This window comes from Haliotis asinina, chromosome 8 (genome assembly GCF_037392515.1).
Source record: "Haliotis asinina isolate JCU_RB_2024 chromosome 8, JCU_Hal_asi_v2, whole genome shotgun sequence".
Lineage (NCBI taxonomy): Eukaryota > Metazoa > Mollusca > Gastropoda > Lepetellida > Haliotidae > Haliotis > Haliotis asinina.
Genome location: NC_090287.1, coordinates 25,689,452 through 25,715,801, shown reverse-complemented (window position 1 = coordinate 25,715,801; position 26,350 = coordinate 25,689,452). Strand labels below are relative to the sequence as shown.

The 26,350-nt window shown below is 36.5% G+C and overlaps 1 protein-coding gene and 1 long non-coding RNA gene across 2 annotated transcripts; both read left to right on the top strand.

Annotated features, from left to right (window-relative positions):
* The first annotated feature begins 22 nt into the window (after positions 1 to 22).
* On the top strand, positions 23 to 16,361 carry LOC137294513 (lysophosphatidylserine lipase ABHD12-like). The gene is made up of 12 exons (XM_067825547.1): positions 23 to 181; positions 2,410 to 2,540; positions 3,969 to 4,074; positions 4,692 to 4,811; positions 5,887 to 5,963; positions 6,765 to 6,894; positions 7,645 to 7,682; positions 8,399 to 8,478; positions 9,148 to 9,230; positions 9,731 to 9,809; positions 10,417 to 10,544; positions 12,753 to 16,361. The coding sequence occupies exons 1-12, from the start codon at positions 84 to 86 to the stop codon at positions 12,787 to 12,789; spliced, it is 1,107 nt and encodes a 368-aa protein (XP_067681648.1). The 5' UTR covers positions 23 to 83; the 3' UTR covers positions 12,790 to 16,361.
* Positions 16,362 to 17,805: 1,444 nt separating this feature from the next.
* On the top strand, positions 17,806 to 24,971 carry LOC137295000 (uncharacterized). Its single transcript, XR_010957554.1, has 4 exons — positions 17,806 to 17,840; positions 18,341 to 18,419; positions 19,027 to 19,154; positions 21,363 to 24,971. It is a non-coding gene; the product is annotated as an uncharacterized lncRNA (long non-coding RNA).
* The last annotated feature ends 1,379 nt before the right edge of the window (positions 24,972 to 26,350 follow it).

Here is a 26,350-nt window from a genome sequence, read left to right as displayed (position 1 = left end):
TCTGCGTCATTGAGCCCCTGTCATTCTATTTATAGTAAGCCAGTGTTTTCGTAAGAAGTGTAGTGTTGTTGACATCAGTAACGATGTTTCGGGTTAGCAAACCGATGCCGAAGTCAAATGGTTCCATCAAAGACAAAATTGAAACTGCGAAGCTAGCTGGATATAATATGTTACCAAGCAGGTAAGATTTATACAGTTGCTATACCATGTTGTTGTGGTTTATCAGCGATAACAGTGAGCCAGGAATATTGGACTTTGAACCTTTGTTCATCGTCCTTCCGCACACGTATAAATCAGACAGATACGTGGAGAATACACAGACCCGAGCTCCCGGACGACTAGTCATCGACTTGAAAATAACATGGAGGAAGAAAGTCAAGCTTATCATATATTCTGGTAATGGGATTTAGAACGCTGGGAACGTCTACCTGATTTTATACCTTAGCCTTACGCATTAGGAAAACACTCTAGACAACCAATAACCACCAGGAAGAAATAAGGCTAGCAGATCAAAGATTGTTGATGTAGTTTAGACCATGGTGTGATCTCCACTGATGGCAGACATGATCGTATTTACTGTTGTTAAGGTATTATTTACGTAACAAATTTTGAAAATGTTCAAAAGCTGTAAATTGACAAAAAATAAATGATCCCCTCCACAGCTGTCAATGTCACTCGATCTAGATTAGTTACGTAAATGGTAGACAAGACTTAGTGTTTTCACCTTTTAATGAAACAGTATGCATATATTTGTACATGTTTAACCATTGGCATAGATTTCTTCCTCACCCCTAGGTATTCGTCAAAATGATTAAATGACAGAAGGTTTGAATGTCATATAATGCTTAAAAGAACAACAGTCATTATCGTTTAATTATTACGAACCAGAAACAGCAAAAAAAAATCAGGGTACAACTTACTCTATTGCTTTGTACCAGTGGCGTGCATTTATCAGTAAACCGATCTCGTGTGACCTTTTCCATTTCTGTAGTGAATTGTTTCATGGTTCCATTGTAAACTCAATGCAGTGGACAGTGTTTCAATTAATTTTTTAAGATTTCTAATTACCAAAAATGTAAGGCCAAAAATCTTTTGATTTCAAGCATATATGTACACATCCGTGACATTTAAATATAATCACAAGATGATTGAGTATGTTTGATAAAGGGATTCTTGGTAATCATCAAGGTTTGTCATGTTTATTGTTAAGCATACCAAATATATATATACACACACAGAGACACACACACACACACAGACACAGACACACACACAGACGCACGCACGCCCGCACACACACACACACACACACACACACAACTGTACGCTCGGTATTCTCATCACTTCTTTTATGCATATATATATACACATGTACAGTACCTAGAGTGGAGCTGTGAAATAATAGCATTGCCACTGAGGGATATGTGCTCTGTTGGACATGATACACTCCTCCACTTAACTGGACATCAGGGTCAGCAAACTCGGGCCTTTTGCTCAGAGTATTATGTAATAGTCTTATGTCATTTGTTGTAAGTACAGAAAATGCCACAGTAGTTTGTAATGGTTTGCTATTTCCTTATTTGTCTATATTAATTCAAGCATGTTAGGTTGTTTTCATTGTACAGGATATATTTCATCATTTTGTGTGTAAAATTATGATAAACTGAAAGAGAAACATACACATGTCAGTGATGAAAGATCAATGAAATTTATCTCCTTTAGGCTAATGATGACATTTTATCCCTTACTGGAGGAGGTGAGGTGCTAATTAAGGAAACGTTATGCAGCATTATGTGGGCATGTATACTGTGAGCTTGTTACCTGGATCGGCCTTAAATGAGATACACAGGGAAGGTGTGTGTGTAGTGTTCCAACGTTTGGAACCTTACCAGTACAAAAACTGTCATTAAAGAGAATTTCTTCCATTTTATGTTCTCTTCAAATATTTTTACAGTGTTGAGACTTCTGTATTCTATCAGTGTGTATGTTATGCAAAATTAAAGGAACACATACTACCCAATCACTAGCAGATTACATAGGGTAATTTCACAGTTTTCAAGAACTGCAATTCTATTTGCATAATTCACAGATTGGGCAAGCTTCATTGCATCAGACAACTTCATAAGCAGTGATTTCCTTTATTCATCAAAAAAGTATGAATGTTACAGTTCAGAGCGTGTGTATGTATGATAATGTATTCCAAGGGTAAAATCTCAGATATCACACCTGTACTGACATGTATCAGTATAGATACAGAAATATGCATGGGCTAGGTACCCTGAAAATACAAATGTCATCACATCCGGATGCTGAATTTTCTGCTTATTACACTCGGAGACTGAATTTATTTTCCAATTCAGTGGAAATGGTGTCGTTATCAAAGATCTTGGCAGTTCCTGTTTGTTTCAGGGAGTCAGCGAAGACAGCAGTGTTGGTAGCAAAGACTGTGTGTCTAACCGTATTCATCATCTATGTCGCAGTGCCCATCTTTGTCAGAGCCAACTCCTGGATTTTGCCCAAAGTTGTTTTCTCTAATCTTGGTGAGTAAACAGTGTCCCAGTCTCTGGCCGACTTGGGGACACCAGCTGTGTGTCATTGTTTCCCATGCAACAGGTTGTTAGAGGTTTACTGTATTCAGCAGAATTGTAGTAAACATGGTCAGTCCTCACTGCCCTTGACGAAAAACGGATTTACTTAAAAAAATACTGAAAATTGTGCCTAAAATCTCAATTCATGACTGCCATATATCTCCATTTTGCCAGATCAGCTGAAGATCAGTATTGCACTGTTTTTGTTTGTTGTTTTTCTCTTCTTTTTTTTTTGACTGTTACTAGAAATTTGCAAGAGTTTGCAACACCTTTAATGTAATATTGTATCTTTTCATTTGAAGTTAGCAATGTATCTGTTGATCTTGATTTGTAAAAGATATACGTGTCAGAGATGTCATGGCTCTGAATAGATTTATCTATTCCACACACCACCACTGCCCCCAAAGTTTTGCTCAAGTTAGAAGTGAAAAGTTTTGATATACTGGGGAGATAGAAATACATTTCACACGCATGTATTCATGAATGAAATTACAACGTTTCTTTGATGTGCTGTTTATTGATTTATATCAGCATACAAACAATGTTGTGTTTACACAGGTTTCAGCAAGTTAGCTGAGCCTTTCCAGCTGCCTTACTCAATGTCTCATATCTCTTTAGCATGTTTAGAAATGTGTCACTGAAGGTAAAGTGATGATGGTCTTAAGATATCCCATATGCAGAGATGCCAATTGATTTTATTGTAGTTGCTACAAAATTTAGCCTCATACTGCACCAATTCAAATGCACTAGTTATTCTGCAAAATTTGGAGAAATCCATTACAATTCAGATATATATGCAAAAACATATATTACCTCTTACATCAGAATTCACTCACCTGCTGTTCATTAAATTTAATGATATATTTGAACTGGAATCATTGCAAGTACCAAATATAATTTTAGTGAAATTGTCTATGAGAAATCAGAAACTGATTTCAATACCTTTGCGATTTGACCCACTTATATTGTGTACCGTCAGAAAATGATGATTTAATCACGTGACCATTCCTTCCATTCAATTATCCGACACTGGTGTATGAAATTAAAGCTTCACTCTTGATCAATGTCATATTATCTTTCTCAGACTCTATCATGATTTTAAGTATTTAGTTGACTACTAGTTTTATGGTCGAACTAATAATTCTGATTTTTGAAACTACTATTTGCACCACTTTGGGGTTGGCATCTCTGCATTTGGTAGATGTTTTTGCAGTGTTGAGTAATACATCACAGATTATCCATACCAAATATCTAATAATATCTAGTAATGGATTTCATCATTGTCATTATATGTTTGAGATTATCACCTGCTTGTCTAGTGAAAAGCAACCACACAATGTTACAGCATCGTAGTTGTATAATGGAGATCCTCCTTTCCAGTTCGCTGGCCTCCATTTATCGATTTGTCCAAGCCGTCAGACTTTGGTTTGAATTCAACTCGGAACTTCTACCTTCAAACAGACAATGGCATTCATGTTGGAGTTTGGTAAGAAAACTTAATCTTGATTTAGTCAAATGTCATCTGAGTTACAAGCGCTTTAGTGCAGCTTTCGCCTAGTGGAGTCAGTCTCTGAAACGTCTAATCAGTTTTTCAGAATTCACAAAGTCAGGAAGTATTGATATACTGAATCCCCCCTCCCCCCAACCCCCTGCCCCAAAAAATTATCCAAAACTGTAGTGGTATGTGACCTATGAGGTCTTTTTTCCAGTCACGTGGTTTACAGATTTGTGAAATCAGATTATTGGGTGAGTAGGGAATGAGGAAAAACAAGAGGGAATATGAAGATGTTATTTGCACACTTATGTTATGAGTTCTGACGATTTGTGTGATTTTCTTTTGTGAAATTTAGAATAGTTTCAGGGAAAATTTGAAAGCCATAATATGCTGTTTCACTTTCTTTGGTTTTTTTTATCAGGTTAGCTTGTCATTGCGAAAAAAATATGTATAAACAGTTTTTATGTATTTTCCACTTTCTTCTTGTTTTGGGTCAACAGATCTATAAACAATGTAATAAAAAAAGGCCTAAGAAAATGCAAAATATCTTACAAATTGAGGCAGGAACACATTGTTTATATTTACAATGTCCATTGTGACACTTGTAGGCACACCCTGCCATCGAGTCTGGTGCAGGATGGGAGTCCTGCTGATCCTTACGAGTATGAACGATTGCTGAAATCTGGGAAGAGGATTATTCTGTATCTCCATGGCAACAGTGGAACAAGGTAGTTATTATGGAGATACATAGTTTAAAGCTTTTGTGCCATGAGGAATGTTTGTATTTATTGTGACAGTTAATGGAGAGAACGTGTGAAAAGGAACAATACTTCATATTTACTTATGTTTAAGAAGATGTGTAACTGTGGTTATGACATACATAACAAACTGAAAGAGACCACCCATATTTTGTTCATTACAACTATAGTTCCCTGGACACATTTTGACTGTCAGACATCTTGGATGAGTGAGTGAGTGAGTGAGTGAGTGAGTGAGTGAGTGAGTGAGTGAGTGAGTGAGTGAGTGAGTGAGTTGAGTTTTACGCCGCACTCAGCAATATTACAGCTATATGGCGGCGGTCTGTAAATAATCGAGTCTGAACCAGACAATCCAGTGATCAACAACATGAGCATCGATCTGCGCAATTGGGAACCGATGACATGCGTCAACCAAGTCAGCGAGCCTGACCACCCGATCCCGTTAGTCGCCTCTTACGACAAGCTGAGTCGCCTTTTATGGCAAGCATGGGTTGCTGAAGGCCTATTCTACCCCGGGACCTTCACGGGTTACATCTTGGATGAAGTCATGTGACCACATCATATAACTCTGTGAAAAACACATTCTTGTCATAGCTAAAATAGGTAAATACAAGTTAAGAATATAATAATGAGACTGTTCCATTGCCATACATGTTGAACCTTGGTGTCTGAAGTTTTCTGTTAGTGAGGGGTGTTTGCTTCATTTGAAGAGACTTTAAATTAATCGCTCGCTTATCTTGCATGAACCATCCAGGAAACTGGACAAGGATAAGGAAAATGTCAACCAGACAAGATAACTTTATGGATTTGAACCAAATGTTAACTGCATTTATTTATGTCAATATAGCTTGCTAGTGATGTTATCTAGATGGTAACTTCAGCGAATGTTACAATCATTTTGTTATCTGTATATTGTATGTTCCTTATTTATTCTGGAATGTCAGTCAAATAATCACAAAGGACATGCATATAGATTGTCAGCTGTTATAAGTGTGCTAGTGGTGAAGCTTCATGTGGAGGTGAAATACATCTGTTTTGTGCCCAGAGGGGGATTTCACAGAGTACAGCTATACAAACTACTGGCCAGCTTGGATTTCCACATCATCACTTTTGACTACAGAGGTAAGTTGTCATGGAAACACATCAGTTTGTCTTTTGTATTCTCATGTTATATATTTTAGCCAATGTTTTTACTCTATGTAGCCTTTTCAGTACATGACTTGTATGAAGTGAATGAAATAATTTCCAAATGGTGCTAGCCAGTCAGGCTAGCCCTGCATAAAAGTTACTAGCCTACAAAAAATTCACTGGCCTGAAATTTGAAGTAGATACTGGTTTCATCATTAAGGTGCTAATATGATGAACATTCATAATCTTGCATGATTTATATGTGGTTTATAATGTAACAAATCAGAGAGAGTGATATATTTACAAAATGAGCCAACGAAATCACTAGCCAATTGTTCCAGTGACTGTGTAGATGTGCTTGTCTGATTGTATTTTTACTAGTCGCTGGCTAATGGGTTTGGATGTTTTGCACCCAGAATGTATGTCTACAGATTGATAGGTAATGGTTCAATTTGAACATTAAATGTACATGAACTGTACTGGAGTTAATATTGCAAAAAATGTTCTAGAACTGTTCATTTAAATGTGTCAAATTTTGGGCATCATATATACAGATGCAAATTAGAGGTCACCAGAAACAGTGTTATATATTTGAAAAGTTTGTTCTTTGGTTCATGAATACCTACTGTAATTGTGAATGTTACAGATACATATGTAAGCGAACATCATTGTGTGAAAAATGTATGGGATAGGTCTTTGTGATATAGCAAAGTTGTTCATTCTAATTACACAATGTTGAAAAAAGTGGTGGGTGACTGTAGTGTTTTCAGCTATGAGTCCCTTGTGTTGCTGCAGGTTTCGGAGACTCCACCGGCACACCAACAGAGGATGGGGTCGTCCACGATTCCCACTTCCTGTACCAATGGATCAAGGAGAGGAACAATGGAGAGCCCATCTTCCTCTGGGGTCACTCTCTCGGCACAGCGTGAGTCACCCTTCTCTCAGGACCATTATCATTAACTTGGGGGATTTGTATGGATCATTCTGTCTGTGTGTTAGGTGGAAGGATTGTGGGCAAGTTGTCAGGAACTTGAAAATGAGGAGCCACTGGTAATTCATATACCAAGAATAGGGACCCATGAAATTAGTCCTCAGTTACCCATGCTTGTCATAAGAAGGGACTAACAGGATTGGATGGTCATAGTTTTAGGGATCATTACTGTAGTGTGCATCACCATGACTTCAGGTAAAACTGACTTGGTTGACTCATATGATCGCATACCAAATGTGTGGATTGATGCTCATGCTGTTGATAACTGGATTGTCTAGTCCAGACTTGACCGTGTACAGACAACCACCAAGCAGCTGGAATATTGCTGAGTGTGGCATGAACCAACAAACCAACACAGAATAGAGGAAACGGATTATCTTTTGGAAGTGTTTTAAAGATTTATCGACTTTTCTTATCTCAAATGAAATGTATTGATCATATTTTTCAAAATTCTGAGATGGGCATTAATATGTATCATGAATACAACTTTGTATGGAAATTATGTTATAGGTCTTCAGACAGTGTTTTTGTGCAAGGAAGTTGTGGCTATACACGATTTTTTAGAGTACAGGATTTACTACTCTGAATCCTTAAACCCTTGATCTTCTTCCTGTGGAATTTTATCATCCATATCCTAAAAGGAATGATATTATTTTGTGGTGAATTATTTACTTTATCTTTCAGAATAACTACGAAATTAGCAAAGAAGCTCTGTGAACTTGGTAAGTTTCAACAGGATAATATACCCATTCACCAATGTACATGGTGTATATAAGTAATTGATATAGTAGTTGGACACTAAACCCAGCTTACTTCTTCCAAGATATATGTCCATATACATGATGAAAGTGTTACTCCTTTACACTTATTTAGTTATCTTCTGTAATTCAAATGATCTTTAAAGTTTTTTTTTTTGCATTCGTTAGTGAGTTACGTTTTATGCCACATTCAGCGCTATGACACCAGTCTCGAGTCTGGACCAGACATCCAGTGATCGATATCATGAGCATCAATGTACGCATTTGGGAACCAATGACATGTATCAACTAAGTCAGCAAGTCTGAGCACCCAGTCCGTTAATTGCTGCTTGCATATTTGCGTCAGTATTAAATATTGGTACAAGGCGTGGCATGTTGTTCTTGAATATGATATTACTAGAATATTGTAAGAAAGAGCTTATGATCACAACCACCACAAGTATTGTCATGCTTCTGGAGTCACAAACTAGCTGCAGTGGTTGAGCAGCCTAGTGGTTACAGTGTCCGCTTCTCACGCTGGAGACCATGGTGCGAATTCCCTCATGGGTGCTGTATGTGAAACACATTTGCTGATATATTTCTGAAAGAGTATTAAAACTTTGGTCCCTCAGCCACAAACTAGCTTAAGAGGATTTAGGTAGTCTGCTTTTCTGAAGTTGTAATAAAGGCATTTATTGTAGATGACCATCCACCCGGCATCATCCTGGAGGCTCCCTTTAACAACATCCGAGAAGCTGCTGCCAACCACCCATTTGCCCTGGTGAGTATCATGGCTGAAACTCTGAGAATTAAAGAAAAGCAAAGTATATTTCAATGTCTGTATATATTGCTGAATTGTAATCATTGTAAAACCTATGATGGCTTCAAGTACAGGATTATGATCACAATTGTTAATTGTAATGAAGAAGACTTTGTTGTGCTCCCTGTGGGAGTCTTGAATAGACTGTTGCCCAGTAATCTGTTCTTTACATAAGAACTGAGTGAAATAAAACTGCTTATTTGTTTGGTTGATTGTTCATTGCATGCCATCTTGCTGCATTGATAAATATATTTATATATCATTTATATGCCATGAAAAAATCAGACTTTGCACTTCGCAACACACTTGAACAAATATTGTCAAGTACCAAACATGAAATTTACAAATCTTGATATGATATTGGAGGAATAGTTTCCAATGAAAGTTTTCATGTACCATGTTTTGTATGGATCTGAGCAGGTTACCAAGGTGGGTCACCAAAGAGTATTATTTTTTAGGCCCATATCATACACAGTTAGGCCCATATTGTACACAAGATACTATGAATAATCTTGGTGTTTATGATATGACTGGAATACTGCTCGTAGTGTCATGGAAACTAAAATGTTGACTATAGTGTTTGTGACAACTGTGTGTCGTCATAAGACTTGACATTGTTTTTCTCAACAGCCATACCGCCTTCTGCCATGGTTTACCTGGGTTTTCGTTGATGGCATCAAGGAAAATGGAATCCACTTCAGCACTGATGAAAAGTAATATTATCTCCATTGTACCTTATACTTGTTATTAGATGCACCTTTGCAAACACTTGGGTGGAACATTGATGAGTGTTGCCTTAAACAACAAACATGCCTTTTTGGGTTTTGGGAATGAATGTGTGGTGTGGCCTACACTTTTTATGTGATCACAGCTCTAAGACGTGATCTGATTGTGTGTTTTCATGGCACCATGTGTAGACATCCATGCTATCTACCCAGGTGCTATACAAATGGTATTAACCACTGTGATATGAATCCAATACACTCATGAATGAAGATTCTTACAGTAGGACTGACCATCTTTTTACTGACATGTTCACATCTGCTCTGTCTTGTAATGACTATATGAAAGAAAATTAACAGTAACCATGGAAACTGTTATGGTATTTGTGAGTGTAATAATTCATGCTAAAATTTGTGCTTAGTAAAACCGTAGAATTAAGTAATGGTGATAAATATAGTGTTTGCATTAAATGCTGCATTTTTTTCCTAAGTATTCAGAGTGTGAGTCCCCCAATTCTGATTCTTCATGCTGAAGATGATGCTGTCGTGCCATTCCATCTTGGGGAGAAGGTGAGATGTCTTGTGTAAACATATTACTTAGAGAACAGCATATTCTCTTGCCTCACACAGTCTGGAAGGAACAGTGTGATATAGTCGTCTTGGTCAACGGGAGTTAAGTCAGTCAGGTTAACAATTCAGATTGCAGACTTGTTTTATCTTGTGCCTGTTAGACAACGCTTAGTCTCAGAATATATATAATTTTGATAATAACGAATAAACCCATTTAAATTTCAGTGGAGACCAAGTGAGAAGGGAGATTCAGAAATTCTGAACATGAGGAAATCTAACCTTGCCTCATTTATAGTTTAGCACTGCAGAGAGGTCTAGGGACGATAATGTGGTTCAGGGACTGTGAAACTGACTATGTATCTATGACAAATTAGTCATACCCTAGTAGCTAATAAATCGTTATTGCATTTTAATGACAAATGTTCCTCCACCTGAAATAGATCTTCAAATCAGTCTCAGGACTTATGACAATCATAGTGCTAAAAGCATACTTTGGAAACTAACAGTTGTGATCTAGCTGTCTAGTGTTTTAGCTCATTCAACTGAAGTACATTTGTCTTGTTTGTGTTGGTTTTGTGATTCAACTGGACTCTGTTTTGTATCACAGCTATATGAGCATGCCAAGGAGTCCAAGCCAGATGACCATGCTCGTGTTGAGTTCAAGCGCTTTCCTAGTCACCATGGTTACGGACATAAACACATTTTCAAGTCACCAGAACTGCCAGAGATTGTCAGGTGAGAGATGTTTCTCTGAATTTTATTATTTGGAGTTATTAACAGACATTTTGGCCATGATATGTATTCACTGACATGCCTTTTATCAATATAAATATATTTACTGTCACACAGTTATGGTTGTTTGAGTGTATTAGTGAGTTAATATGATTTCATCATGCTTCTGGTAGTATGTCAGCGTTATCATGGCAGCAGATAAAGGTTTTACATATTGTACCCAAGTGGGAAATTGAATCGTCAAGGCCCATATACAAGCAGGCCTAACATGCTCAAGGAAATAAAATGTTATTAGTGAGTGAATATGATTTCATCATGCTTCTGGTAATATCATGGCAGCAGATAAAGGTTTTACATATTGTACCCAAGTGGGAAATTGAATTGTCAAGGCCCATATACAAGCAGGCCTAACATGCTCAAGGAAATAAAATGTTATTAGTGAGTGAATATGATTTCATCATGCTTCTGGTAATATCATGGTAGCAGATAAAGGTTTTACATATTGTACCCAAGTGGGAAATTGAATCGTCAAGGCCCATATACAAGCAGGCCTAACATGCTCAAGGAAATAAAATGTTATTAGTGAGTGAATATGATTTCATCATGCTTCTGGTAATATCATGGCAGCAGATAAAGGTTTTACATATTGTACCCAAGTGGGAAATTGAATTGTCAAGGCCCATATACAAGCAGGCCTAACATGCTCAAGGAAATAAAATGTTATTAGTGAGTGAATATGATTTCATCATGCTTCTGGTAATATCATGGTAGCAGATAAAGGTTTTACATATTGTACCCAAGTGGGAAATTGAATTGTCAAGGCCCATATACAAGCAGGCCTAACATGCTCAAGGAAATAAAATGTTATTAGTGAGTGAATATGATTTCATCATGCTTCTGGTAATATCATGGTAGCAGATAAAGGTTTTACATATTGTACCCAAGTGGGAAATTGAATTGTCAAGGCCCATATACAAGCAGGCCTAACATGCTCAAGGAAATAAAATGTTATTAGTGAGTGAATATGATTTCATCATGCTTCTGGTAATATCATGGTAGCAGATAAAGGTTTTACATATTGTACCCAAGTGGGAAATTGAATTGTCAAGGCCCATATACAAGCAGGCCTAACATGCTCAAGGAAATAAAATGTTATTAGTGAGTGAATATGATTTCATCATGCTTCTGGTAATATCATGGTAGCAGATAAAGGTTTTACATATTGTACCCAAGTGGGAAATTGAATCGTCAAGGCCCATATACAAGCAGGCCTAACATGCTCAAGGAAATAAAATGTTATTAGTGAGTGAATATGATTTCATCATGCTTCTGGTAATATCATGGCAGCAGATAAAGGTTTTACATATTGTACCCAAGTGGGAAATTGAATTGTCAAGGCCCATATACAAGCAGGCCTAACATGCTCAAGGAAATAAAATGTTATTAGTGAGTGAATATGATTTCATCATGCTTCTGGTAATATCATGGTAGCAGATAAAGGTTTTACATATTGTACCCAAGTGGGAAATTGAATTGTCAAGGCCCATATACAAGCAGGCCTAACATGCTCAAGGAAATAAAATGTTATTAGTGAGTGAATATGATTTCATCATGCTTCTGGTAATATCATGGTAGCAGATAAAGGTTTTACATATTGTACCCAAGTGGGAAATTGAATTGTCAAGGCCCATATACAAGCAGGCCTAACATGCTCAAGGAAATAAAATGTTATTAGTGAGTGAATATGATTTCATCATGCTTCTGGTAATATCATGGTAGCAGATAAAGGTTTTACATATTGTACCCAAGTGGGAAATTGAATTGTCAAGGCCCATATACAAGCAGGCCTAACATGCTCAAGGAAATAAAATGTTATTAGTGAGTGAATATGATTTCATCATGCTTCTGGTAATATCATGGTAGCAGATAAAGGTTTTACATATTGTACCCAAGTGGGAAATTGAATTGTCAAGGCCCATATACAAGCAGGCCTAACATGCTCAAGGAAATAAAATGAATTAAATAAAGGCTGAAGCTGTATGTTATTTCATGTCTATTTATATGTTCTGTAAGATTCCCAGTTAAACAACTACAATACAATGCATGATGTCTAGATGTGCCTACCAAAGGGTTAGGTGGTAGCATTTGTGTCTATTTATAACATGACCATTTGTTTTGTAATTTAAGTAGGTATTTTTGTTTTGTTTTCAGATCTTTTGTTCACAAGGCGCTGGAGAAGAAGAAATAATTAAGACATTGCTGAACTTTTACTTTCAACCTCAGGGAATCAGAGATGAAATCATTCCAAGATGTGGAATAAGTAGAATATGTACTGCTGTTAATATTGTGATACACAAACTTTATTCTTGATCTTGTAGTCATGTATTGATACAGAGCATTCTCTTACGGGAGAACTCTTGCTGTCTGTTTTTGTTGATTTTTCAAAACTACTGTATGTATGGCCCTAGTGGTCTTCATTGCTGCGACTGACTGTAAACAGTTACTTCCATAGGCATATCTTCTGCACATCTGACACACTGTTCTTATTGCTACTACTAAAATATTGTTTAAATACACCTCACAAACTCTTGCCAGCTTTTGAGTTCTGAAAACTGGAATTCCTAAAATTGTGCACAATTGTTTTGTTTACTAGGCTATATCGGATTAATAAATTGAGGATAGGCATTTATTTTTTTAAAGACCTTATGTTAATATGTTCAATATATGAACGTCTTGAGGCAAAATATGTATCCGGTGCTCAGAAAGAATTCCAGTACATAGTATGTGCATACTTTGGTGGTATTGTTTTAGTGGCATTATCTGTGAAATAGCCTCTTGCAAATAACAGCAGAACAGTATTCATTAAACTTTGAACAGAGAAATATAGGATATGATTGTTCATCATAAGCAATGATTTTTTCAGTTGATCTCAAGTTTTAAGCCTGATGATAGATATATACAATTTTAGTTTTAGATAAAATGTAAGTAGAATTTTTAATGGGTATATTGTTTGTACAGTTAATCTTATGTCAGTAGGTTGCATGGTATTTTTAGACTAACAGAAAATTTGTTCACTGTTACTTCGGAAATAGTATTTATGATGTTGTGTATTTCCATTGTGCTTTCCATATACCTTCTGCAAGAATTTACACGTTACTGATGACTTTTATTGCCTCATTGGCTTGTTGATGGAGTGTTGATTTGAGTGACTTTATGCATTTGAAGGTTTTATTAATGTAAATTATGATATTAGGTTAGCGTTTATACACTGAAGTACATAATGTTTGTTATCACATTCTCTCTTTGGAGTAAGCAAAGTTGCACTATGACATGGGCTAACACTCACATGTTCTTAAGTCTTTATGTGGCCCTTTATTCAACTTTAGCTTACAGTTCCATGATAGCTCTGTAGTTTTCTGGTGAACCAAACTTCACAGTAGTGCTGGACTATACAACCAGACTGTCATCTTGAAATGTGTTTTGGAGGTGCAGTGTCGATTTTTTTTCCTTTCGGTTCGCGATATTGTATCTGTTCTACACACACATGTGTTTGAGTCAAAGTTGAAGGCGGAATACTGTTCTGTCAGGGTTATACGGAGGATTATATAAACATGTTACTGAAGTTCATGAAAAGTTATACTGGTGAGTCCTGTCAGAGTTATACATGGCCAGTTTTCTGTGTTTTTGAGAAGAGCTAATACTTTGGTGGACTTTTTATGTTGAACTATCCTCAACTGTGACTGAGGACTAGTGGTGTGAAATTGTAGTCTGTCAACCTTGAAGTTGTATGTCAACTTGACACTATTTACTAGGGATGTCATTATACATATGTTTCATGATACCCATTACACGATTCGATGCATATTATAATACCTATTTTTGCGGCATTATTGCTTAAATTTAGTTACATTTTGAACATTAATATTTCATATTTTGTAACTGTCCATGAAAAGATCAACATTTTTTGTCCTGATAGATTAATAAGTTCTAATTTCCCATCTTTGTGCATGAAAAATAATCATAACATCTCATTGCATCCAAAAAAAATAATAATACAATTCTAAAATGCAAATGATACACAAGCATACTTAAACTGTTTCTTTCAAAACTAATTATCGATATAATTTTGAATGCATCAATAATTGTATCAACTGACAAAGAGTATAGATGCATTGATGTATCGTGGCATCCCTGCTATTTACAATGTTGGTGCAGGACTCCTCATCCTGACATTATTTGTTGACTTTACACTTGACACCGTCTTCAATGGACAGCATATGCTATTATTGTAGGAGTGTGTTGAATCATATATGTTCTGTTGTGCTAACCAAGCCTTTGTTCTTGACAGTGGTTCTCATGAGCTGATAATTACCCAAATACTGCTTATGTTATACTGGTATCATTTTCACCTAACCTTGACCATAGGTATGTTCCTTACACATGACTGTGAATGCATATTTATAATATGTTTATATGTATCTTGATTCAGTGCCTTGAACATGGAAGATAGTTATCTGTATTTTTCATAGAGCTCTGTTATATCTCTGCATAATAACCACATTTAGTCAGTGGAAATGTTATCTCTTTTGATATGTCAGTAACCAAGAAGAATCGTGATTGAGTGACTTTAGATTAACACTGCATTTAGCAATATCATGGCGGGGAACACCAGAATTGGACGTCATACATTGTACCCATGTGGGGAATTGAACCAGGGTCTTTGGTGTGTTTGGCAAATGCTTTAACCACCATCCTACCCACCACACCCATGATGGGTTGGGACAAAAACAGACCATTACTGGTATTGGTTATGCTGTGTTCATATAGCTTTGGAGTGTTTGTGTCTCAGCAGGTCCTTCAGAGAAGTTAATATGTGAAGCCCATTTCTGGTGTCCCCCACCATGATATTGCTGGAATATTGCTAAAAGCGATGTAAAACTAAAGTCACTCAGAGAAATTTATGTTTCAGGGGTGTAGCTTTCTGTTATAAGAAAAGGCCTGGGCTTACTCATGATTTTGAAAATGAATGTTGGGCAAGCCCTCTATACTATCTAAATGTATAGCCTTATGACCTATCGGGCTCACATGAAAATATTGGCTTGCTACACACCTGTGCAATGAATGTGGGGATTTATAAAATAAATGCTGTGTCTTGGAGACTTGGTATTGAAAATTTTGAAATTGATATTTTGAAAAAGAGGCCTTTGAAATAAGAAGACTTCTGGACATGGTTTGTTCACAAAATGTTGTCAGTTTGATTATTTGATCTGACATGTTGTTTGGGTACAGATAGGACAGTTATTAACAGAGATTCAAGACCAAGGGCACGTAAGGAAATTACCACTTTCTTAAATGTTATGTATTTTTGACAGAAAATGCATTTGTGATTTGTGATTTGTGTTTCACGGGATGATCAGGAAAAGAAATGGACAGTCATTTCATGTATGTTTTTTGTTGTTCTAGAAGAAATGACTAGCCATCAAGCTAGAGATGGCACATGCCCTTCCTTTGTACCAGTGGAGTAGAATGCTGACACAGGAATTGTAGTGGAAGGATATTCTGGTTGTTGTCTTCTTTATTGTGTATGTTGATGGTGTAACTAGAATCTGTTATGTGGATGACAAGTCTTTTTCAGGTATTGTTGCCATGGATACAGGAGTAGGTCAGTATATGACCTTGTTGTTTTTTCAGGAAACTTCTGGTGGCCTGCAAGTCAAGGTGTCGTCAGATGTTCACTTTTCAAAATGAACAATGCAAAGATATTTTTATTCCTGTGATATATGTCTGTGTTATTGAATAAATGTTGATAAGTGTTAAGATTGTGGTTCTTTTTTATATTTCTACAGGAGAAGAGTTCAAAGTATGTCTTTCTTTAATAATGGCCTATGTTCTTAGAAACAGAAACGATCCTACGCAGAAAGATCTCCTGTTCTGCAGACTGCTCAAGTAGGTTCTAAAATAGACTAATGAAGGCAGCATAGTTCCTGGTATACTATCAGTGAAAAGTAAGTCTCATTTAAAGCACTCTTTACATTACATGGTGTGTGCGTGCCTGCGCGCGTGTGTGTTTTGAAAAGCATGTGCAAATGTGTATGTGAATTGTACTGTCCCCTCCTGCTTTTTCTCTAGCATACCACTAGCCAGTGCCAAGAGCTGCAGAAATATCATTAGCTATATTTTAAGAACAAAAGAAACAAAATATCAATGATTTCTGTTGTAAAATATTGTAGAAAGTGTCAACAAGAAGCTATTCGTATATTCCAGTTACTCCTTGAGATATACCCTATACCTATTTTGACAGTACCATATATTGGGCAGAAAATGTTAGTGATTACAATTAGTTCATAAGCTCACATAACCAAACCTGTACCATAAGAAAGTGTCGGTATCCCTGATCCCGTTGAAGATCGAGTAGATGATGTTGACGTATTTGGTATAAGAGCTCGCTCTATCCATGTATAATATTTATCTACTACTGGAGTAATACATTTACTTCATATGTTGTGTGATTAGCTTGATACACATTAGTAGCATAACAACATCTCATGCCTATACTACTCTTTGAAACAGTGAGTGCAGTTTATGAGGACATTGTCGTTTTTTTAATAAATAATGAGATAAGCGTGTTGCTAACAGGAATGGACAAATCCAATCTTTACCGTCCAGTTTGAGTTGAGAAACCATCCATGCTCAATCATCAGGTCATGATCTGTGCAGCAGAACTTACATAATGCAATGCAACAAAATAAGCCATCACTTTAACTACACTCATGTAATATTTTTCAGAAAATATACTTTAATTTGTAATACATCGCAAGTTTTTCAATACACCTTAGGCAAGTAAGTTTACTCAAAATTGCCTCTGTTCACCCAGTAGAAAATGGGTACCCGGCGGGATAAGTCATCTAACCGCTAACCTTCCAGCCGTTCACAGGCGACTTGGGTTATCCGGGGTATTAATAATCAGGCTGTTTGGGCTCTATGATAAATGGACTATTATCACTTTTGTTATGTTTAACGGATTCATTTGAAAATGCAGCAGGGAGGGTTCAGTTGATCATGGCACCCTCAGGCTGGTAAGACTCATCATCAGCTCAAAGCCCATGACCCTTCTACACGCAGCCTAGACACCGAATGGGACTTCTCAAAGGAAACGCTGGCCCGACAGCACTCTATCAGTGTCGAGATGAAGTTAAATTCCCCTATGGCTCAAGAGTTCAAATTTGAGATGGATATAGATCGTTATAACAGTAGATCTGCTTGAAAGGAAAATGGAATCCACTTCAGCACTGATGAAAAGTAATATTATCTCCATTGTACCTTATACTTGTTATTAGATGCACCTTTGCAAACACTTGGGTGGAACATTGATGAGTGTTGCCTTAAACAACAAACATGCCTTTTTGGGTTTTGGGAATGAATGTGTGGTGTGGCCTACACTTTTTATGTGATCACAGCTCTAAGACGTGATCTGATTGTGTGTTTTCATGGCACCATGTGTAGACATCCATGCTATCTACCCAGGTGCTATACAAATGGTATTAACCACTGTGATATGAATCCAATACACTCATGAATGAAGATTCTTACAGTAGGACTGACCATCTTTTTACTGACATGTTCACATCTGCTCTGTCTTGTAATGACTATATGAAAGAAAATTAACAGTAACCATGGAAACTGTTATGGTATTTGTGAGTGTAATAATTCATGCTAAAATTTGTGCTTAGTAAAACCGTAGAATTAAGTAATGGTGATAAATATAGTGTTTGCATTAAATGCTGCATTTTTTTCCTAAGTATTCAGAGTGTGAGTCCCCCAATTCTGATTCTTCATGCTGAAGATGATGCTGTCGTGCCATTCCATCTTGGGGAGAAGGTGAGATGTCTTGTGTAAACATATTACTTAGAGAACAGCATATTCTCTTGCCTCACACAGTCTGGAAGGAACAGTGTGATATAGTCGTCTTGGTCAACGGGAGTTAAGTCAGTCAGGTTAACAATTCAGATTGCAGACTTGTTTTATCTTGTGCCTGTTAGACAACGCTTAGTCTCAGAATATATATAATTTTGATAATAACGAATAAACCCATTTAAATTTCAGTGGAGACCAAGTGAGAAGGGAGATTCAGAAATTCTGAACATGAGGAAATCTAACCTTGCCTCATTTATAGTTTAGCACTGCAGAGAGGTCTAGGGACGATAATGTGGTTCAGGGACTGTGAAACTGACTATGTATCTATGACAAATTAGTCATACCCTAGTAGCTAATAAATCGTTATTGCATTTTAATGACAAATGTTCCTCCACCTGAAATAGATCTTCAAATCAGTCTCAGGACTTATGACAATCATAGTGCTAAAAGCATACTTTGGAAACTAACAGTTGTGATCTAGCTGTCTAGTGTTTTAGCTCATTCAACTGAAGTACATTTGTCTTGTTTGTGTTGGTTTTGTGATTCAACTGGACTCTGTTTTGTATCACAGCTATATGAGCATGCCAAGGAGTCCAAGCCAGATGACCATGCTCGTGTTGAGTTCAAGCGCTTTCCTAGTCACCATGGTTACGGACATAAACACATTTTCAAGTCACCAGAACTGCCAGAGATTGTCAGGTGAGAGATGTTTCTCTGAATTTTATTATTTGGAGTTATTAACAGACATTTTGGCCATGATATGTATTCACTGACATGCCTTTTATCAATATAAATATATTTACTGTCACACAGTTATGGTTGTTTGAGTGTATTAGTGAGTTAATATGATTTCATCATGCTTCTGGTAGTATGTCAGCGTTATCATGGCAGCAGATAAAGGTTTTACATATTGTACCCAAGTGGGAAATTGAATCGTCAAGGCCCATATACAAGCAGGCCTAACATGCTCAAGGAAATAAAATGTTATTAGTGAGTGAATATGATTTCATCATGCTTCTGGTAATATCATGGCAGCAGATAAAGGTTTTACATATTGTACCCAAGTGGGAAATTGAATTGTCAAGGCCCATATACAAGCAGGCCTAACATGCTCAAGGAAATAAAATGTTATTAGTGAGTGAATATGATTTCATCATGCTTCTGGTAATATCATGGTAGCAGATAAAGGTTTTACATATTGTACCCAAGTGGGAAATTGAATCGTCAAGGCCCATATACAAGCAGGCCTAACATGCTCAAGGAAATAAAATGTTATTAGTGAGTGAATATGATTTCATCATGCTTCTGGTAATATCATGGCAGCAGATAAAGGTTTTACATATTGTACCCAAGTGGGAAATTGAATTGTCAAGGCCCATATACAAGCAGGCCTAACATGCTCAAGGAAATAAAATGTTATTAGTGAGTGAATATGATTTCATCATGCTTCTGGTAATATCATGGTAGCAGATAAAGGTTTTACATATTGTACCCAAGTGGGAAATTGAATTGTCAAGGCCCATATACAAGCAGGCCTAACATGCTCAAGGAAATAAAATGTTATTAGTGAGTGAATATGATTTCATCATGCTTCTGGTAATATCATGGTAGCAGATAAAGGTTTTACATATTGTACCCAAGTGGGAAATTGAATTGTCAAGGCCCATATACAAGCAGGCCTAACATGCTCAAGGAAATAAAATGTTATTAGTGAGTGAATATGATTTCATCATGCTTCTGGTAATATCATGGTAGCAGATAAAGGTTTTACATATTGTACCCAAGTGGGAAATTGAATTGTCAAGGCCCATATACAAGCAGGCCTAACATGCTCAAGGAAATAAAATGTTATTAGTGAGTGAATATGATTTCATCATGCTTCTGGTAATATCATGGTAGCAGATAAAGGTTTTACATATTGTACCCAAGTGGGAAATTGAATCGTCAAGGCCCATATACAAGCAGGCCTAACATGCTCAAGGAAATAAAATGTTATTAGTGAGTGAATATGATTTCATCATGCTTCTGGTAATATCATGGCAGCAGATAAAGGTTTTACATATTGTACCCAAGTGGGAAATTGAATTGTCAAGGCCCATATACAAGCAGGCCTAACATGCTCAAGGAAATAAAATGTTATTAGTGAGTGAATATGATTTCATCATGCTTCTGGTAATATCATGGTAGCAGATAAAGGTTTTACATATTGTACCCAAGTGGGAAATTGAATTGTCAAGGCCCATATACAAGCAGGCCTAACATGCTCAAGGAAATAAAATGTTATTAGTGAGTGAATATGATTTCATCATGCTTCTGGTAATATCATGGTAGCAGATAAAGGTTTTACATATTGTACCCAAGTGGGAAATTGAATTGTCAAGGCCCATATACAAGCAGGCCTAACATGCTCAAGGAAATAAAATGTTATTAGTGAGTGAATATGATTTCATCATGCTTCTGGTAATATCATGGTAGCAGATAAAGGTTTTACATATTGTACCCAAGTGGGAAATTGAATTGTCAAGGCCCATATACAAGCAGGCCTAACATGCTCAAGGAAATAAAATGTTATTAGTGAGTGAATATGATTTCATCATGCTTCTGGTAATATCATGGTAGCAGATAAAGGTTTTACATATTGTACCCAAGTGGGAAATTGAATTGTCAAGGCCCATATACAAGCAGGCCTAACATGCTCAAGGAAATAAAATGAATTAAATAAAGGCTGAAGCTGTATGTTATTTCATGTCTATTTATATGTTCTGTAAGATTCCCAGTTAAACAACTACAATACAATGCATGATGTCTAGATGTGCCTACCAAAGGGTTAGGTGGTAGCATTTGTGTCTATTTATAACATGACCATTTGTTTTGTAATTTAAGTAGGTATTTTTGTTTTGTTTTCAGATCTTTTGTTCACAAGGCGCTGGAGAAGAAGAAATAATTAAGACATTGCTGAACTTTTACTTTCAACCTCAGGGAATCAGAGATGAAATCATTCCAAGATGTGGAATAAGTAGAATATGTACTGCTGTTAATATTGTGATACACAAACTTTATTCTTGATCTTGTAGTCATGTATTGATACAGAGCATTCTCTTACGGGAGAACTCTTGCTGTCTGTTTTTGTTGATTTTTCAAAACTACTGTATGTATGGCCCTAGTGGTCTTCATTGCTGCGACTGACTGTAAACAGTTACTTCCATAGGCATATCTTCTGCACATCTGACACACTGTTCTTATTGCTACTACTAAAATATTGTTTAAATACACCTCACAAACTCTTGCCAGCTTTTGAGTTCTGAAAACTGGAATTCCTAAAATTGTGCACAATTGTTTTGTTTACTAGGCTATATCGGATTAATAAATTGAGGATAGGCATTTATTTTTTTAAAGACCTTATGTTAATATGTTCAATATATGAACGTCTTGAGGCAAAATATGTATCCGGTGCTCAGAAAGAATTCCAGTACATAGTATGTGCATACTTTGGTGGTATTGTTTTAGTGGCATTATCTGTGAAATAGCCTCTTGCAAATAACAGCAGAACAGTATTCATTAAACTTTGAACAGAGAAATATAGGATATGATTGTTCATCATAAGCAATGATTTTTTCAGTTGATCTCAAGTTTTAAGCCTGATGATAGATATATACAATTTTAGTTTTAGATAAAATGTAAGTAGAATTTTTAATGGGTATATTGTTTGTACAGTTAATCTTATGTCAGTAGGTTGCATGGTATTTTTAGACTAACAGAAAATTTGTTCACTGTTACTTCGGAAATAGTATTTATGATGTTGTGTATTTCCATTGTGCTTTCCATATACCTTCTGCAAGAATTTACACGTTACTGATGACTTTTATTGCCTCATTGGCTTGTTGATGGAGTGTTGATTTGAGTGACTTTATGCATTTGAAGGTTTTATTAATGTAAATTATGATATTAGGTTAGCGTTTATACACTGAAGTACATAATGTTTGTTATCACATTCTCTCTTTGGAGTAAGCAAAGTTGCACTATGACATGGGCTAACACTCACATGTTCTTAAGTCTTTATGTGGCCCTTTATTCAACTTTAGCTTACAGTTCCATGATAGCTCTGTAGTTTTCTGGTGAACCAAACTTCACAGTAGTGCTGGACTATACAACCAGACTGTCATCTTGAAATGTGTTTTGGAGGTGCAGTGTCGATTTTTTTTCCTTTCGGTTCGCGATATTGTATCTGTTCTACACACACATGTGTTTGAGTCAAAGTTGAAGGCGGAATACTGTTCTGTCAGGGTTATACGGAGGATTATATAAACATGTTACTGAAGTTCATGAAAAGTTATACTGGTGAGTCCTGTCAGAGTTATACATGGCCAGTTTTCTGTGTTTTTGAGAAGAGCTAATACTTTGGTGGACTTTTTATGTTGAACTATCCTCAACTGTGACTGAGGACTAGTGGTGTGAAATTGTAGTCTGTCAACCTTGAAGTTGTATGTCAACTTGACACTATTTACTAGGGATGTCATTATACATATGTTTCATGATACCCATTACACGATTCGATGCATATTATAATACCTATTTTTGCGGCATTATTGCTTAAATTTAGTTACATTTTGAACATTAATATTTCATATTTTGTAACTGTCCATGAAAAGATCAACATTTTTTGTCCTGATAGATTAATAAGTTCTAATTTCCCATCTTTGTGCATGAAAAATAATCATAACATCTCATTGCATCCAAAAAAAATAATAATACAATTCTAAAATGCAAATGATACACAAGCATACTTAAACTGTTTCTTTCAAAACTAATTATCGATATAATTTTGAATGCATCAATAATTGTATCAACTGACAAAGAGTATAGATGCATTGATGTATCGTGGCATCCCTGCTATTTACAATGTTGGTGCAGGACTCCTCATCCTGACATTATTTGTTGACTTTACACTTGACACCGTCTTCAATGGACAGCATATGCTATTATTGTAGGAGTGTGTTGAATCATATATGTTCTGTTGTGCTAACCAAGCCTTTGTTCTTGACAGTGGTTCTCATGAGCTGATAATTACCCAAATACTGCTTATGTTATACTGGTATCATTTTCACCTAACCTTGACCATAGGTATGTTCCTTACACATGACTGTGAATGCATATTTATAATATGTTTATATGTATCTTGATTCAGTGCCTTGAACATGGAAGATAGTTATCTGTATTTTTCATAGAGCTCTGTTATATCTCTGCATAATAACCACATTTAGTCAGTGGAAATGTTATCTCTTTTGATATGTCAGTAACCAAGAAGAATCGTGATTGAGTGACTTTAGATTAACACTGCATTTAGCAATATCATGGCGGGGAACACCAGAATTGGACGTCATACATTGTACCCATGTGGGGAATTGAACCAGGGTCTTTGGTGTGTTTGGCAAATGCTTTAACCACCATCCTACCCACCACACCCATGATGGGTTGGGACAAAAACAGACCATTACTGGTATTGGTTATGCTGTGTTCATATAGCTTTGGAGTGTTTGTGTCTCAGCAGGTCCTTCAGAGAAGTTAATATGTGAAGCCCATTTCTGGTGTCCCCCACCATGATATTGCTGGAATATTGCTAAAAGCGATGTAAAACTAAAGTCACTCAGAGAAATTTATGTTTCAGGGGTGTAGCTTTCTGTTATAAGAAAAGGCCTGGGCTTACTCATGATTTTGAAAATGAATGTTGGGCAAGCCCTCTATACTATCTAAATGTATAGCCTTATGACCTATCGGGCTCACATGAAAATATTGGCTTGCTACACACCTGTGCAATGAATGTGGGGATTTATAAAATAAATGCTGTGTCTTGGAGACTTGGTATTGAAAATTTTGAAATTGATATTTTGAAAAAGAGGCCTTTGAAATAAGAAGACTTCTGGACATGGTTTGTTCACAAAATGTTGTCAGTTTGATTATTTGATCTGACATGTTGTTTGGGTACAGATAGGACAGTTATTAACAGAGATTCAAGACCAAGGGCACGTAAGGAAATTACCACTTTCTTAAATGTTATGTATTTTTGACAGAAAATGCATTTGTGATTTGTGATTTGTGTTTCACGGGATGATCAGGAAAAGAAATGGACAGTCATTTCATGTATGTTTTTTGTTGTTCTAGAAGAAATGACTAGCCATCAAGCTAGAGATGGCACATGCCCTTCCTTTGTACCAGTGGAGTAGAATGCTGACACAGGAATTGTAGTGGAAGGATATTCTGGTTGTTGTCTTCTTTATTGTGTATGTTGATGGTGTAACTAGAATCTGTTATGTGGATGACAAGTCTTTTTCAGGTATTGTTGCCATGGATACAGGAGTAGGTCAGTATATGACCTTGTTGTTTTTTCAGGAAACTTCTGGTGGCCTGCAAGTCAAGGTGTCGTCAGATGTTCACTTTTCAAAATGAACAATGCAAAGATATTTTTATTCCTGTGATATATGTCTGTGTTATTGAATAAATGTTGATAAGTGTTAAGATTGTGGTTCTTTTTTATATTTCTACAGGAGAAGAGTTCAAAGTATGTCTTTCTTTAATAATGGCCTATGTTCTTAGAAACAGAAACGATCCTACGCAGAAAGATCTCCTGTTCTGCAGACTGCTCAAGTAGGTTCTAAAATAGACTAATGAAGGCAGCATAGTTCCTGGTATACTATCAGTGAAAAGTAAGTCTCATTTAAAGCACTCTTTACATTACATGGTGTGTGCGTGCCTGCGCGCGTGTGTGTTTTGAAAAGCATGTGCAAATGTGTATGTGAATTGTACTGTCCCCTCCTGCTTTTTCTCTAGCATACCACTAGCCAGTGCCAAGAGCTGCAGAAATATCATTAGCTATATTTTAAGAACAAAAGAAACAAAATATCAATGATTTCTGTTGTAAAATATTGTAGAAAGTGTCAACAAGAAGCTATTCGTATATTCCAGTTACTCCTTGAGATATACCCTATACCTATTTTGACAGTACCATATATTGGGCAGAAAATGTTAGTGATTACAATTAGTTCATAAGCTCACATAACCAAACCTGTACCATAAGAAAGTGTCGGTATCCCTGATCCCGTTGAAGATCGAGTAGATGATGTTGACGTATTTGGTATAAGAGCTCGCTCTATCCATGTATAATATTTATCTACTACTGGAGTAATACATTTACTTCATATGTTGTGTGATTAGCTTGATACACATTAGTAGCATAACAACATCTCATGCCTATACTACTCTTTGAAACAGTGAGTGCAGTTTATGAGGACATTGTCGTTTTTTTAATAAATAATGAGATAAGCGTGTTGCTAACAGGAATGGACAAATCCAATCTTTACCGTCCAGTTTGAGTTGAGAAACCATCCATGCTCAATCATCAGGTCATGATCTGTGCAGCAGAACTTACATAATGCAATGCAACAAAATAAGCCATCACTTTAACTACACTCATGTAATATTTTTCAGAAAATATACTTTAATTTGTAATACATCGCAAGTTTTTCAATACACCTTAGGCAAGTAAGTTTACTCAAAATTGCCTCTGTTCACCCAGTAGAAAATGGGTACCCGGCGGGATAAGTCATCTAACCGCTAACCTTCCAGCCGTTCACAGGCGACTTGGGTTATCCGGGGTATTAATAATCAGGCTGTTTGGGCTCTATGATAAATGGACTATTATCACTTTTGTTATGTTTAACGGATTCATTTGAAAATGCAGCAGGGAGGGTTCAGTTGATCATGGCACCCTCAGGCTGGTAAGACTCATCATCAGCTCAAAGCCCATGACCCTTCTACACGCAGCCTAGACACCGAATGGGACTTCTCAAAGGAAACGCTGGCCCGACAGCACTCTATCAGTGTCGAGATGAAGTTAAATT

Coding starts and splice junctions, on each gene's coding strand:
- LOC137294513 (XM_067825547.1), top strand. CDS start 84: ATGTTTCGGGTTAGCAAACCGATGCCGAAGTCAAATGGTTCCATCAAA. Junction 4,812..5,886: donor CATGGCAACAGTGGAACAAG/GTAGTTATTATG, acceptor TTTTGTGCCCAG/AGGGGGATTTCACAGAGTAC. Junction 7,683..8,398: donor AAAGAAGCTCTGTGAACTTG/GTAAGTTTCAAC, acceptor CATTTATTGTAG/ATGACCATCCACCCGGCATC.